This window comes from Acomys russatus, chromosome 19 (genome assembly GCF_903995435.1).
Source record: "Acomys russatus chromosome 19, mAcoRus1.1, whole genome shotgun sequence".
Classification (NCBI taxonomy): domain Eukaryota; kingdom Metazoa; phylum Chordata; class Mammalia; order Rodentia; family Muridae; genus Acomys; species Acomys russatus.
Window position 1 is genome coordinate 58,771,537 of NC_067155.1, and position 14,888 is coordinate 58,786,424.

Consider the following 14,888-nt stretch of genomic DNA (forward strand, 5'->3'; position numbering starts at 1 on the left):
GACCCCGCCCACTCTGCAGGGTGGCACTCAAGCCCCGCCTACTCACAACTCTGACAGCCATCTATGCTCCTGGCCTGGCTTTGATATCCAGGGCCCTCTCAGAAGCTTGAAGGGCAGCGGCTGAGCAGCTGGGGACGATCCTGAACTCCTGGGCTGCTCACCTGAAGTGTGTACATTCCTGAGACAGGACAGCGAGGCGTTAAGCCGGGCACACTCCTCCCGGTTGGCTCCGTACTTCTCCACCGTCTCGCACACCTGCTCTTCAGTCATCTCCAGGAGATCCTCCAAGCTCAGCTGGTCAGGGGAGATCTCCTAGAGGAAGGGACAAAGGCAGTCAGCCGGACCTGGAACCCTAGTACTCCGCCAGAGGGAACGCCGTGGCACCTCCATACTGCCCTCTTGTGGCACTCAAAAAGAACTGCAGAGGGGGACAGCATGGCGCCTCCAGTGAAGACACCCCACTATGGCTGACTTTGGGTTTGAGCCTCCTGTTTGCCACTTACTTAGACACATCAGTTAACCTCTCTAGGCCTTGCTCTTCTCACTTATAAAGTGGAGGTGCCTAGTGGAGGCGCATGCTCAGTACATGATCAACAGTCCACACACGAAGTCCCGCTTCTAAAGCCGAGGGAGACAGACCCTGTTTCATACTTCTGAGTCTTGTTCGCTGGCTGCCACTCCCAGCTTCCCTGCTGTTGCACTCCCGGGGTCTAGGGTCATAGGGGGCCGCTAAGAGCCTAAGAAGAAGGTGGCAGAAGGCTTGACGTTTACTGAGCTCCAGGAGGTATGTGGTAAGGCTGAGGAATAGCATAGAACGGGGAAAAGGACCTCTCTGAACAAAGGAGCCAGGACAGAAGCTGGATTCCCAGGTTGGAATGTGTTGGACAGGCGGCCCTCCCCATCCTGTCGCTCTGCAAACAGTACCTTCCCTGAACAGTGTCCTGAGTAAGTTCGCAACATGGCGAAACAAGTCCCTCAAGCTTTGATATTTACTCGTCTTCCAGTGTTTCCACGAATGCATATAAAATAGCCTTCATTCACAGTCTCTACAGTAGCCAAGGATTTTATACACTTGTAGTATATTATTATTTAAATAAGGCTTGTAAATCTGTGGGTGGCGATTCATTTGGCACTAGCGTGGGCTCCGTCTGCCCTCTCGTGGCCATGACTGTGTATTACAATAACATACAGATTGACAACAAAGTCCATAAGTGCCCCTCCCCCTCCCCCAAAGAGAGCTACAGGGCAAAATCCAAAGCAGACGGTGACTGTGAAGCCAGGACGGGGACAGGAGGAAGCAACTGAGTCACCTGGAGACGAGGAGGAACACAGTGCAGCTGAGCCTCCTTCCGCCAGGGTGGGGGGTGCAGGATGAACCCTCAGAGAACAATGCTGTTCTCCGTTGACCCAGATGCTCTGACAAAACCCTCCGACAAACAGCAACTTGGGAGGGAGAGTTTACGGGGCTTTCACTTCCAGGTCACAGTCCATCACTGAGAAAAATCAGGGCATGAACGCAAGTCTTCTCTGGCTTGCTACCTTCCTTATACAGCTCAGGTGTGTCCGGCTGGGGATGGCACCGCCCACAGTGGGCTGGGTCCTCCCGCATCACTTAGCAATCAAGACGTCTCTCACAGATGTGGCCACAGGCTATCCTGATAAAGATGATCATTCAGTTATGACCCTTCTCCCCGCCCCCAGGGGATTTTAGGCCGTGTGGAGTTAAGTAGGAGAGGTGTAGAATCTAACTAAAGCCCCTTCTTGCTGCGGGGCCCAATTGTGCATTTTAATCCTGTGATTTAAAAGTGTGTGTGTGTGTGTGTGTGTGCATAAGTGTGAGTGTGTGCACACATGTGTACACGCATATGTGTTCAGGTTACCCTGAAGCTCAGGTTCATAAGAGCAGTTAAGCATACGTTTTTATGCCGTGAAAGGTGAAGAAAGCCGTAACAACATGGGCCAAAGAAAGAAAATTCATGTGTGCCGTGGTAAAATAATCCCACTTGGCAGTGTTTCCTGTACTCCACACAGATGATTCTCGTCATGCCACAAGATCAAGTGGCAGTGAAGGTGTGCGCGTGCATGTGTGTTTGCATGTGCGTGTGTGTGGAGGGTATGCATGTGTATTGTAGGAATGTGTGTGTGTTTGTGTATGTGATTGTATGTGTGCCTGTAGATGGTGTGTGTGCGTGTGGTGGTGTGTGGAGGTCCAGAGGTACGTGTGGATGTGTGTGTGTGTGTACTGTAAGTGTGTGATATGTATATTGTGGGAGTGTATATGTATGTGTACATACGCGTATGTATACGTGTTTATGTTTTATTGGGGAACGGGATTTCGACTCTGACTCATGCCAGGCAAGGGCTCTACCATTGAACTGTATCCTCAGCGAAAGTGATGGTATCACCGCCCACAGACCAGGATGCTAAAGGCCAGATGAGCTAAACCTTTAGCCCAAGTCCCACAGCAAAAGAATGGTGGGAGCAGCATTTGAACCCAGGGCACGTCTCACAGCTGTCTCCCTATTTCCCTTGCCCTCCTGAGAGCCTCCTCTGGTGGACAAGTGTGTGAACTGCAGGCAGGGAGCCTTCGTGCCTCACCCTAACCCTTGCTGGGAGACTAAGAGCTCCAAAGAAGTGGACAGGAAGAGCCTTGGGGGACCAAAGGGGCTGCCAACTGTGGCTCATCCCATCATGAAAGCATTCTCTCTGTATAATCAATACCTGTGGCCTCGAAACCAGATCTCGAGTCTTTAAAAAACAAGTTTTAAGACGTTAGGTTAAAATTAAAATTTGAAACTCAGATCTTATCGGCCAAATGAAAAGCGACAGCGCATCAGATGCAGTCTGAAGATCACACTTTCCAGCCGTTCGTTCTCTAGAGGACTTTACCTCTGCATTACGCGACCCGCGAGGGGCCCTTGGCATATAAACATTTGTATAATCCCAAAGCTTTTAAGAAGTTCGCCCCCCTCCGTTGTGCAATTAAAATGCAGCAAGTATACCATTGTGCTTAGTTTAATTGTCAACCTGACACCACCTAGGAAGAGTCTCAGTGAGGGTTGTCTAGATCACAGGGCTGGGGGGGAAGCTCCACCCACTATGGGTGGCACCACTCCCTAGGCTTAAGAACTCTCTTGACAACAGCAGTGATGGGCTGTGACCTAGGGTTGCCAGGCAATCAACCGACTCCCCCTCCCCCCTCAAATTTGCTTTCTTCACAGCAAGTGACTGGGAAAAAAAACACACACACAACTAAAAAGATACTGCCCCAGGCATTCTGGCCATCCTGGGAGTGAAATTGGGAGTACAGAAATTCACACAGTGCTGGGGTCTCGCGCGCGCGCGTGTGTATGTGTGTGTGTGTGTGTTGGATGGAAGAATACAGGGGGGAAGATGAAGCTAAAGGGCTTACGGTTGGCGGGGGGGGGCTGGAGGGGGGGGAGATCCTGTCCCTTAATAACAAGCCCTAAGTAGAGCAGGGGCTTTGTGGAACAGGAAGTAAGGACCCACAGCAGGGACACCCCCACGCTCTGCTCTGCACAGCCTCAGGGAAATAAACAGACCTCAGCTGCTCCCATAGGGTGCTCTGGGGTCCATCCAGCCTGATGCACTGGCCCGACCCCTCGACACTGAAAGTCACTTGCCCTCTGAGCCTCGATTTCTCTCCCTGTGCCGCAGAGATCACAGCGAGACTCACCCAGAGCTGGACATTTTATGTGGGTGACCTCGTTTTATGCGTCAGCTACTTAAGAAAAGAGAGGTTGGGGCTCACAGGTGTGATTCCAGCACTTGGGAGGCAGAGGCAGGAGGGGGAGGAGTCCGGGGGCAACCTTTAGCTAGAGAAAGAGGTGAGGGCTAGCCTGGGGTCAAAAGAAAAAAGAGGGGGAGGAGAGGGAGAAGGAGGGAGGGGAGGTAGGAGAAGGGGAAAGAAAGGGAGGGAAGGAAGGAGTTATAACTGTTACATTTTGTGTAGGTGCGCTACAGTAGCTGGTGAGTGAGTCCCAAGGATCCACCTGTCTGTCTCTTCCGGCGCCCCAGCCCTGCCATTACAAGCATAAGCCTTCACACCCAACTTTTGTATGTGGGTTCTAAGGACTGAACTCAGGCCCCATATATTATCCACTCGGAAAGACTGGTGTCCCAAGTCCCTGTGATCCAATATGGCCACACTGGCCAGCAGTAATTTACACTAAATACAGTTCAAATTCCAGACCCTTGGTCTCATGCAAGAATCGCAATCCCAGTCCTCTGTGAGCTCGGGAGCCACATGTGCCCATGGCTACTTTATCAGACAGCACAAACACATAGCAAAAAGTTGATGGACAGCACTGGTCTATGTGGTGACCTAGAATGACTCCGTTAAGGGGCCGTAGAGATGGCTCAGGGGTTAAGAGCACTGGCTGTTCTTCCAGAGGTCCTGAGTTCAATTCCCAGCAATCACATGATGGCTCACAACCATCTATAATGAGATCTGGTGCCCCCTTCTGGCGGGCAGGCACACATGCAGGCAGAACATTGTGTGCATAAGATATAAATCTTTAAAAAGAAGAAAAATAGAGTGAACAGTCCGACTCTAGACAGCCTCTCTCATACACAGATCCCGTGATCCTTCAGGCAGCACATGTTGAAGGCCTACTGTGTGCCAGGGTCTGTACTGGGCACAGCCATCTAGGAAGCAGCAAAGAAGGTAGCATCTGGCCAGTAAGGGTCAAGGGGTTCAGGGCTGACGCGGTCACCTCCAGGACTTCCTTGCGCACGTCCACGATCCGGAACCAGTGGCGGAGCTGGGGGAAGCCATCCAGTTCAGCATTGCGCTCCTGCAGGGCCACTTTCTTCTTGCAGGACAGCTGTCGGCTGAAGTACTTCACCAGCTTGCTCTGTGGAAACAGACAGCACAGGGGCACATCTCAGAGGCACTGCCACGGGGGAGCAGGGGCGAGAAGCCCTGATATCACCCACTAACCCCAGCCAATTCCATGTTGGAAAGACCGTTTCCACCACAGGGAGAGTCTCCCATCCGAGGTGGTTCCTGTAAACCGTGGTCTGCAGTGGACCGAGGCTGAGAGGCTCCAGGAAATGGCGCCCAAAGGGAGGAGAGTCAGACATGGTGGCACCACCCTCAGAAGGGATTGGGGTCGTTCTCAAAGAGTCCAGCCTCTGCCCCTTGGAAATGAGTAGTTGGAGGCTAGACCTCTCATGATCGGTCCCTTCCACAAAAGGCCAGTTCCTCCCCTCCGCCACAGGTCACGGAGCGAGAGGCTGTCCAGACCTTCCGGCTGCCGGAATCTTATCCAGATGCATTGATTTTCTTTACAACACACCTTGCTTCTGGTAACTTGTTACGGCAGCACAAAATTAACACATTTCACCGTGTTGGTGAAAATGGGGCCAACAAATCAGCCTTGGTACTCTGCTGTGGTGCCTCCTCTCTGTAGTAGTATCCACCATTTTAATCTCGCGAGTCCTTTGACTGGCCCCACAACTGGATGTCTAGAAACTCATTCTATGACACCCATCTTTTGAAAAGTAACTGTGCCCAAGGGTTTTGTTTTGTTTTGTTTTGTTTTTTAAGAGTTCTGCTTGCAATGGCAAAGGACTGTCAACAGCTGGGAAGCATCCTGTCAGAAATGCATTGCATACACCATGCACCAGCCATGCAAACAAACTGTACACCCCAGCTCCTAAGCTGTGAGTCGGACATGACTGAATGTGGGGGGTCTGGAAAGTTTGAGGGACGGTAAAGATTTCTAAATGTGCAACAACCAAAAATTAATCCAAAAGCAAACACATAAGGCTGAGGTGTTCCTGGCAACGCTCACTACTGTCATCCCCCCATGATTTTTTAAAAATTATGAAATGAATTTGGAATTAGAACAGAGTTTCCAGGAATTCTGAAATGGTGCTCAACATGGCGCTGCCAACTTGTGCTCCGTTCTTATGCAAAGCAGCATTCTGAGCACTGAAAATTCTGAATCCAAAACATCAACTGGATCTAGGAAACAAATTAAAAACCCTGCAGTGTCAAATATCAAATGTTCAGTCACATTTTAGTTAATCATGTAAAAATAGATAAGCACACCTATCTCATTAGTACACATTTGCTTTAATCTTTAATCAATGGTGACATCACATTACATATGCAGGCGCGCGCCCACACACACACATATAAAATCACTCCGAAATAAACTTTGCTATGATTTATAATCAGTAATATTAGAATAATTACACCTGCATACCCCAGTTACATAAACACTTCTCTGGTAAAAAAGGACTGTAAGTGGATTAGAGGAATTTTAATCCAGACATGCCTGCTCTAGCAAGAGAGAACAACATCTAGGCCTGTGTGATCTGGCTGGGATAACCACACGCCTTTAATCCCAGAACACTGAGGCAAGCCAATCTCCGAGTTCAAGGCCAGCCTGGCACAGGGCAAGCTTCAGGTAAAGAAAAGCTTAGTTTGACAGAGACAGGTTGAAGAGAGAACAAGCAGACACAGGTGAAGACGGAACGAGCCAGAGAATGAGAAAGAGCCAGAGATTAGGGCGTGCTGCCAGAGTTAGTGTGAGGTCAAGCAGAGCAATTCAGTGAGAGGCTGAGAGAACCCAGATTGAATCAGTCAGCTTGGAGAGGAGTTTAAGCCAGAGCAGCTGGGCTGAACCAGCCAGCCAGAGTTCAGAAAGAGCTAGAAAGGGTGGGTTTATTCAGCAGTAAGTCTCAGAGACTGAGAGCATTCTAGGCCTAGGTTAGATTGCACAAAGGCTGGAAGCTTCCAGGACTAGGTCTAGGTTAGCAGTAGGAGGCAGTAAGGCTCTGAGACGACAATTACATCAGGCAAATAAAGAGTACTTTCACAAGTGGAGAAAGTTCCAGAAGCCCTGCTCACCCCACTCTCAAATAGAACGACCAACTGTGCTATTTAGTGGCAGACAGTGGCTTCTAAGACCTCTTGATAAATAGAATCTCCCACTCTCTAGTAAAATGTGTCCATGGATTTCTTTGTAAGCTCAGAGCCTCTATCTGGAAGGGTCCTTGAGGCTCTGGGGGTTAGGAAAAGGAAGATAAGAAACAGAACGGGGAGAGAGGACATTTACAGCTTGCTTTGTGGTTTGCCTTGCAAGTCACACACAAGTCTCCACGAGCTCTCCGGTGCATCTTAAAAGAGACCTGGTCCCTGTTCTGAATGGAGGGAGGGGAGGGAAGGAGGGAGGGTCGGCAATACCAGTGTGCCAAGCAGGAGATGTAGGAGAAATACCAGAGAGAGAGACTGAGTTCCTGGGGATGGGGGACCCAACAGTACCAAGCAACAAGACGTAGTTCCGTTTCTTTATATACGGTTTTTGCATCTTTTCTATAGTTAATCAAAGCTCTCTAAGGGACATTGAGAAAATGAGGGCCCCCACGATGGCCTGGGGAGTAAAGGTGCTTGCCACCAAGCCTGCTGCCCTCTTCTGGCCCCTCCAGGAACTACACGCATGTAGTACACAGGAAGAAAAAAAAAAAAAAAAAAAAAAAAACACTATGTAAAATAAAATGAAAACTAAAATTTTCCAAATTAAAAAGGAAGTAAAGTGGGGGATGGAAGTGTAGGTCAGTACAGTAGGAACACTTGCCTGGACCATGTGAGGTCCTGGGTTCCATCCTCGGCACCATGACAACCTGCGTGGACGTACAGAACATGCCTGTGGGGGAGGGGTGAGATGTGAGGGGTTCTCTCGGGTGCAGCGGTGATGGGAGACAGTGGGCAGCGCTCGGAGGACATCCGCCCTTGGCAAGCCTGTTGCTGTGTTAACACGCACACACGTAATCCCAGCGTCTAGCTCCCCTGAGTCGCCCCGCTGAAACACGTACCAAACAGGTACATGCTCGCTCGGGGCACGGCTATTCTTGTTTTGTTTTGTCGAGGCACACTGTCTGCTCCAGGATGAGGACGAGAGCCTGGACCCCGCAGGGCCCACATAAAACCTGGGTGGGTACGGCGGCCTGCCTAGAGTGCCAGCTCTCAGGAGTTGGCGGCAGAGGGTCCCCCAGGGAAAGCTGGCCAGCTAGACTATCTGGATGGGTGAGCTCTGCGTTTGAGAGACTGCGCCTCCACAAAGTGGAAAGAGATAGAAGTCACTAGATGGCATCCTCTGGCTTCCTAAGCACGTGCACATACAGTCCCCACCCACGTGTGCCACAAACACACGAGACACATATACCATGCACACCACACACGCATACAGAAATTTTGATACATCAACTATCATTCCATGGTTGTTCTAATTGATTTTAGAATAAAGAAGGGTTGTTGGTTCCCCCCCCCCCAATCTATGATCTTCCTATCACATGGAAAAAAGCTTGAGACTGTGTGTGTGTGTGTGTGTGTGTGTGTGTGTGTGTGTGTGTGTGTGTGTGTGTGTGTGTGTGTTCAGATAAGGTCTTACTGCTAAGCCCAAGCTGGACTTAAACTCTTGATCCTCCTGCCTCAGCCTCCTAATTTTGGAGGGCTACAGATGGGTGTAGTGATGCCTGGCTTAAAACTGTCATTTCCTTCTTTTAATTGTTAGTTTGTTTTATTTATATGCATGTGTTTGCCTGCGTGGGTTTATGTGCAGCGGCACAGGCAAGGCAGAGCCTGAAACAGCCAGAAGAGGGCGTAAGAGCTCCTGGAGCTGGAGTTACAGATGGCTGTGAGCAGCCGCGGGAAGGAGCAGAACCTCCATCCTTTTCTGCAAGAGTATCACGTTTCCTGAACTGCTGCGCCGCCTCTCCAGCCTCAGTAAAGCTGTTTTAATGCCAATACAGCCTAGAAGCCTTGCTTCCCCTAAGGCCACGGGTGCGCACAGCACCATCGTGCCTGTCAGTTACCGCCCTGTGACGGGCATCTTGCGTAGGTCATGTAATCCTTGTGGCGACTTAGGGTTCTCACCACTTTCCACATTTTACACGGGAAAATATTTAAGCCAAGGAACGCTAAGTCATTGACCCAAGGTCACCACTGGCTCGAGGCTATCAAAATTTCACCACGGTCTTAAACCCAAGTCCGATTAACTGATCAAGTCATAGCTAATCCTGGTTGACCAGTTGACAGCTTTTGAATCCACCATAGATCCAATGTAGGATAATTAAGGTCGGAAGACACACCATTCTATGTGCTAGGGGCCCAGAAATTCAGCTGAGCACCAGCAGCCGTCTCTGGGAAGACAAAAACTGCAAACACAAACCACAGGGCCATAAGGTCAGAGCCAAGCAAGAAGGGCAGCCAAGGGTCAGCCTGGGCATCTGAGACACAAAACTGATGGGCCAGCTTCTTTCACAGCAATGACCTGTTATTACAGACGGTAATCGTGGGAATTCTGGGTCTCTCCTAAGCTTCTCTCATAGTTGTGGGAAGTGGTTTTAAGCACCAAACTTTTGTTTGTTTGTTTGTTTTGGTTTTGGTTTTTCGAGACAGGGTTTCTCTGTGTAGCCTTGGGTGTCCTAGACTCACTTTGTAGACCAGGCTGGCCTCGAACTCACAGCGATCCGCCTGCCTCTGCCTCCCGAGTGCTGGGATTAAAGGCGTGCGCCACCAAACTTATTACACCACACCCCTGCTTGCAAAAACGGTGCTCTTCCTAACTGATGGATTCTGAAGACAGGAGCCACGCCCCTTCGGGTAATCCAGGAACCAGAGCACTTAGAGGCACATAGCTATTTGGCAAGAGTCATTCAGTGTCCTCTGGGTCGAAGTGTTTTCTAGCCAGCCTTACTCTGTCCATTTCGTTTTCTAGTGACTCATTTTTATTGTAGTCTGCGAAAGTGCTGCCCACAAAAATCTCAGCATTGAAAAAGCCAGCCCTTCACCGCAGAAGGTGCGCAAAGCAACAGTGTGCCCTCAGGGTGACTCTCAGCTCTGAACTCTAAGTCCTTTCACATTAGGAGTGTAGCTCAGTTTCAGAGCTGGCATGTATGATATTAACCAACCAAAAAATCACTGTAATAATAACTACACCCTTCAACATCACTAAATTAGCTTTTTAAATGGCTCCTGATATGTTTCTTCTTTTGAATGCACGGGCATGCTGACATAGCCTTCATATTATTGGGATTGTATTGCACATGAGGAAGTGGAGGGTGGGATCCTGAACTCCCATCCCAAAGTGGCAGGTCCAGGATTTGAACTCAAAACATCGAATGCCCACTTCGAGGCCTCTCCTTGTTTCCCCACTGACTGAAACAGACACAGGGAAAGGATTTTTGGCTGCTTCACCCAGTCCAGCCGCCTCAGCCCTCCTGGTGGCCTAGCTGATTTTTATTTAGGTCATCCTCAATTCAAGTCCGTGCAGAGAAAAAGTGAAAAGGGCATCTCAAAGGGTCAACCTTCAAATTACAGCCTGTCCAGGTGTGCCCACGCTACCAGGGTCACAGGCACCATTCCAAGTCTGGCTAAAGGCTGCAGGGACTCTTAGGGTGCAATTCTCCATCTGCCCACCAGAGGGCAGGCAGGCACCTCACACAGCAAATGGAAATTATCAGCAGGTCCAGACTCCATCCAAGCAACCCCCGCGCCTTATTACTGTATTCCATATTAACATGGTGGTAAATTTAGCAGCATAAACACACACACACACACACACACACACACACACACACACACACACACACACACACACACTAAGCTGAAAGTCAAGACATGTGACTTCTCTAAAAATAACTGTCTCAAATCCCTAATGGGAAATAGGAAACTTTTCACTCGGAATCTAAACTGAGACAAACTGCAGAGACCTATAGGAAACACATAGGCTTTTGGCTTGCTCCATCACCTCTGGGCACTTCTCTCTAAAAAAAGAACAGCCTAGAAAACTGAGAGGTGTGCAGGGTGTGCGGAGGAGGGGTGTGTCCCCAACCCTCTGGCCTGTGTGAACCTCCCAGCTCTAGTGGGCTGGCACTCACTTCACACCATGACACACGTGGGACAGCTGGGGCCCAAGGATGACACAGGCAGCCTGCAAGCAGTACAGAACCACTGTGCTCTCAGGATCGCCCTGAGCACTGCACGCCTGCAGCCTCCCCTCCTAAGCACAAGGTCTGACCTTGGACTTGTCTCTCCTCCAGCAGCACATGTGGCCCTCCCACCCTGCAGAGTTCTCTCTTCCAAAGTAGGCCTACCCAGTTACATACACACATACGCGCACACACACCCCACATGCTCCGTAACACTCTGTATCTTAGATGATCCTGTTTACTGGTTTCCATGGTTACACCTCCCTTCTAACACAACCCATCAGCCTGTCTGCTTCAAGCAGGGGTTCTCTGCCTGTGTTCCCCAGGGGAGCCTGCCCAGCAGACAGACAGTGGTCCATGCATTTTTCTTGTTTGTTTGATTGGTTTTTGGTTTGTTTGTTTGTTTTGTTTTTTGTTTGTTTTGTTTTTTTGTTTTTTTACAAATGCACATTGCTGGAAACAGCCACTAAACCTTCAAAAATAAAACCCTGAGTACTTTCCCAGGTACAGCCTGGGCAGGACTGGTTCCTCTGGCCGTGCAGCAAGGTTCTAGGGCTGTCAAAGCTGCCAGAGTAATGAAATAGCCTAAAGCCGGCCTGCAGTTGCCAGGGCGACCATTGTCATAACACCCCTGCACAAGGGGCCAGCTGACAGGGGAGAGAACCGTCTGACAGAGAAGGTTTCAAACAACTGACCCTATTGCATCTAGAGGAGGGACATCCCCTCCCCGCCCGCCCCCATTTCTGTCTTGCAGAGAGCATCACAGGGGTCCCGTCGAGGGACGTGGGACATCCCACTGCCCACTGCTTTGTGCTCAGGACAAACAATGAGTTTTCTCTTAAGATTCCTCTGTGTGTGTGTGCACGCACGTGCGTGCGTGTCCCTGCAAGCGTGTGCGTGAGCGTGTGTAGGTGGGTGCCCATTGGGTCCAGAAGAGATCACTGGGTCCCCTGGAGTTAAGAGCTGGAGGTTACAGTTCAGTACGGATCCTGGGAACTGAACACATGCAGTCTGCCCTCTTAACCACCTCTGAGGAACAGTACACAGGTTCACAGTGAGCAACACAGACACTTAGCCCCCAGGACTCCCTCCAGGGACATTATTAGATTCTTTGTAGTTTTTGAGACAGGTCTCATGTTGCCCAGGCTGGCCTCAGACTCGCTATGTAGCCAAGGATAACTACGTAGTGATGAACTTTGGATCCTCCTGCCTCCACTTCCTGAATGCTCAGGCATACAGACCTGCACCACCTCACCTTGTTTCCACTGTGCTGGGGATGGGCCAGGCAAGTGCTCTGCCCACTGGACTACAACCCCAGCCTCAACATTATTATAACACTAAGCTATTATAACATACTATAGTCATGTTTATAACACGCTATAGTCATGTTTATAACATGCTATAGTCATGTTTATAACATGCTATAGTCATGTTTATAACATACTATAGTCATGTTTATAACATACTATAGTCATGTTTATAACATACTATAGTCATGTTTATAACATGCTATAGTCATGTTTATAACATAACTATAGTCGTGTTTATAACATACTATAGTCATGTTTATAACGTACTATAGTCATGTTTATAACGTACTATAGTCATGTTTATAACATACTATAGTCATGTTTATAACATACTATAGTCATGTTTATAACATGCTATAGTCATGTTTATAACATAACTATAGTCATGTTTATAACATACTATAGTCATGTTTATAACATACTATAGTCATGTTTATAACATACTATAGTCATGTTTATAACATACTATAGTCATGTATACATAAACATTCATATATAATTTGAACTATAACCATATCCATATTAAACCTGTAGTAAAATTGACACTTGTCGATTTTTATGTACTTGCTGTATCTACTAATTTATTGATAACAATACTATTTTGTTTGTTTGTTTTTGTTTTTGTTTTTTGAGACAGGGTTCCTCTGTGTAGGCCTACCTGTCCTGGCCTCGCTTTGTAGACCAGGCTGGCCTTGAATTCACAGCGATCCGCCTGCCTCTGCCTCTGCCTCCCGAGTGCTGGGGTTAAAGGCGTGCACCACTACACCCAGCTGATAATAATAATATTAATTCACCAACTATTATTAAAATAATCTAGTCATAGTTGAATTCATAGCTATGGGGCTTGCCAGGTGCTGGGATAATCAATTTGCTTGAATTTGATTGTCATTCTATGTACCTTAAAGGCTAAGATCTCTTAGTGGGAAGACAACAGGCATATAGTAACCACTGATCTGCCTAAGGCCATGAGCACAGCTGACAGGGACAGAGCTGCCCCAAGCCTGTCCCGTCCCTGAGTTCAAAGTTGTTGTCAAACTCAGCTTCCTAGAGAGTCACCTGGGGATCCTGTTAAAAATCCACATGTTAAGCCAATGCTGGGCTCCACCCTAAGCCCCCAGGGCTCCTGGGACCAGGGGCTTCTCTTTCTGTGTAACCAGGGTCCCCAGACAGTTTGGAGAGACAGGAGAGTCAACGATGCTTTGTGTGACCTCACTGTCCTAGAACAACCTGGCTCTCCTCGACCCACAGCTACAGCGGTGAGGGGCTGCAGGGAGGTGGAGAAGCGGCAGGCAGAGTGGTCCCGGAAGGCACAGGTACCGGGTTGAGGAGGATAAAAATAAAAACCTAATCTGTGTCTCTCTTGCAATCGTTTCAACTTTTCTGGAACAGGGAGGCACCCAAAATATGTACCAGCTCCCTCTCTTGCCCAGCAGTGGCTTCAGGCGGGGCCAATTACCTTACACATTCAACTTCTAAAACACAACAACAACAAAAACGCCCCAGCCTAAATCATACCTAAGCAGAACGCAATTTGAATTTGATCAGTCTAAATGGGCTGGGCTCGCACCCAGTCCGTCCACCACACACACGCAACAGCAGCTCCCTCCCTCTTAACCATTCCCCAGGGATCACATTGTATGGGAAATGCACGCTGATAAGTTGGGGACCCACCCTTTGGTATGGGAAATGCACGCGGATAAATTGGGAGCCCACCCTTTGTGCCTCCATTCTGAATCGCTGCATGTGAGGAAGGGCAATGGCAGGAGAGAGGAAAGGAAAGGGCCAGTGGGCAGGTGTTATCCTAAAGGGCAGAGGCTGAGGGCAGGGGATGCTCTGATCCCATGCCAAGTGTGGGGCGTACGCAGATGTCATCCTAATACAAAAGAGGTGGAGGCGGGAGGACCCTGAGTTTAAGGTCAGCCTGGGCTACACAGTGGGATCCTGTCTCAAAAAAAAAAAAACCAATAACAACAAAAAACAAAAAAACAAACAAACAAACAAAAAACAGATGAAGTCCAAAATGACCAGAATAAACTTTATGCGCTGGAGATCATCAAGGCAACAGCCAAGCAGCTTTGCAGTGGAGCCGAGACACAAGTTCCGTTTAGTACCAAACCGCCCAAGACAGTCACGACTTAGCGCTACTCTTGACTATGGCAGCAAAATTAGATTTATTAAGTCACATAAATACCCAACATATGCAGATATAAGTGAGTATATACCATTTGAGTCTTTCTGCTTCTGGGTTAACTCACTCATTATGATCATTTCTAGCTCAATCCATTTGTCCACAAATTTCGGGAATTCCTTGTTTTTAATAGCTGAGTAGTATTCCATAGTGTATATGTACCACAGTTTCTTTATCCACTCTTCTACTGAGGGACACTTAGGCTGTTTCCAAGTTTTGGCTATTATGAATAAGGCTGCTATGAACATGGTTGAGCAAATTTTCTTGTTGTGTGCTGGAGCATCTTCTGGGTATATTCCAAGGAGTGGAATAGCTGGGTCTTGAGGAAGCCCTATTCCCAGTTTTCTGAGATAGCACCAGATAGATTTCATACTAGCCAGGGGGCATGTCCCACGAAAGCCTTCACTTACCAGGAAACTGAGACA

At 48.7% G+C, this 14,888-nt stretch overlaps 1 protein-coding gene across 1 annotated transcript in view; it reads right to left on the reverse strand.

Moving 5' to 3' along the window:
• Ksr2 (kinase suppressor of ras 2) overlaps positions 1 to 14,888 on the reverse strand; it is a 333,604-nt gene that overhangs the window by 251,265 nt on the left and 67,451 nt on the right. The window contains exons 2-3 of the mRNA XM_051161630.1: positions 4,737 to 4,877; positions 162 to 312 (exon numbers count right to left, since the gene is read on the reverse strand). Of these exons, the coding sequence (XP_051017587.1) occupies positions 162 to 312; positions 4,737 to 4,877 (292 nt within the window). The remainder of the gene's footprint in view (positions 1 to 161; positions 313 to 4,736; positions 4,878 to 14,888) is intronic.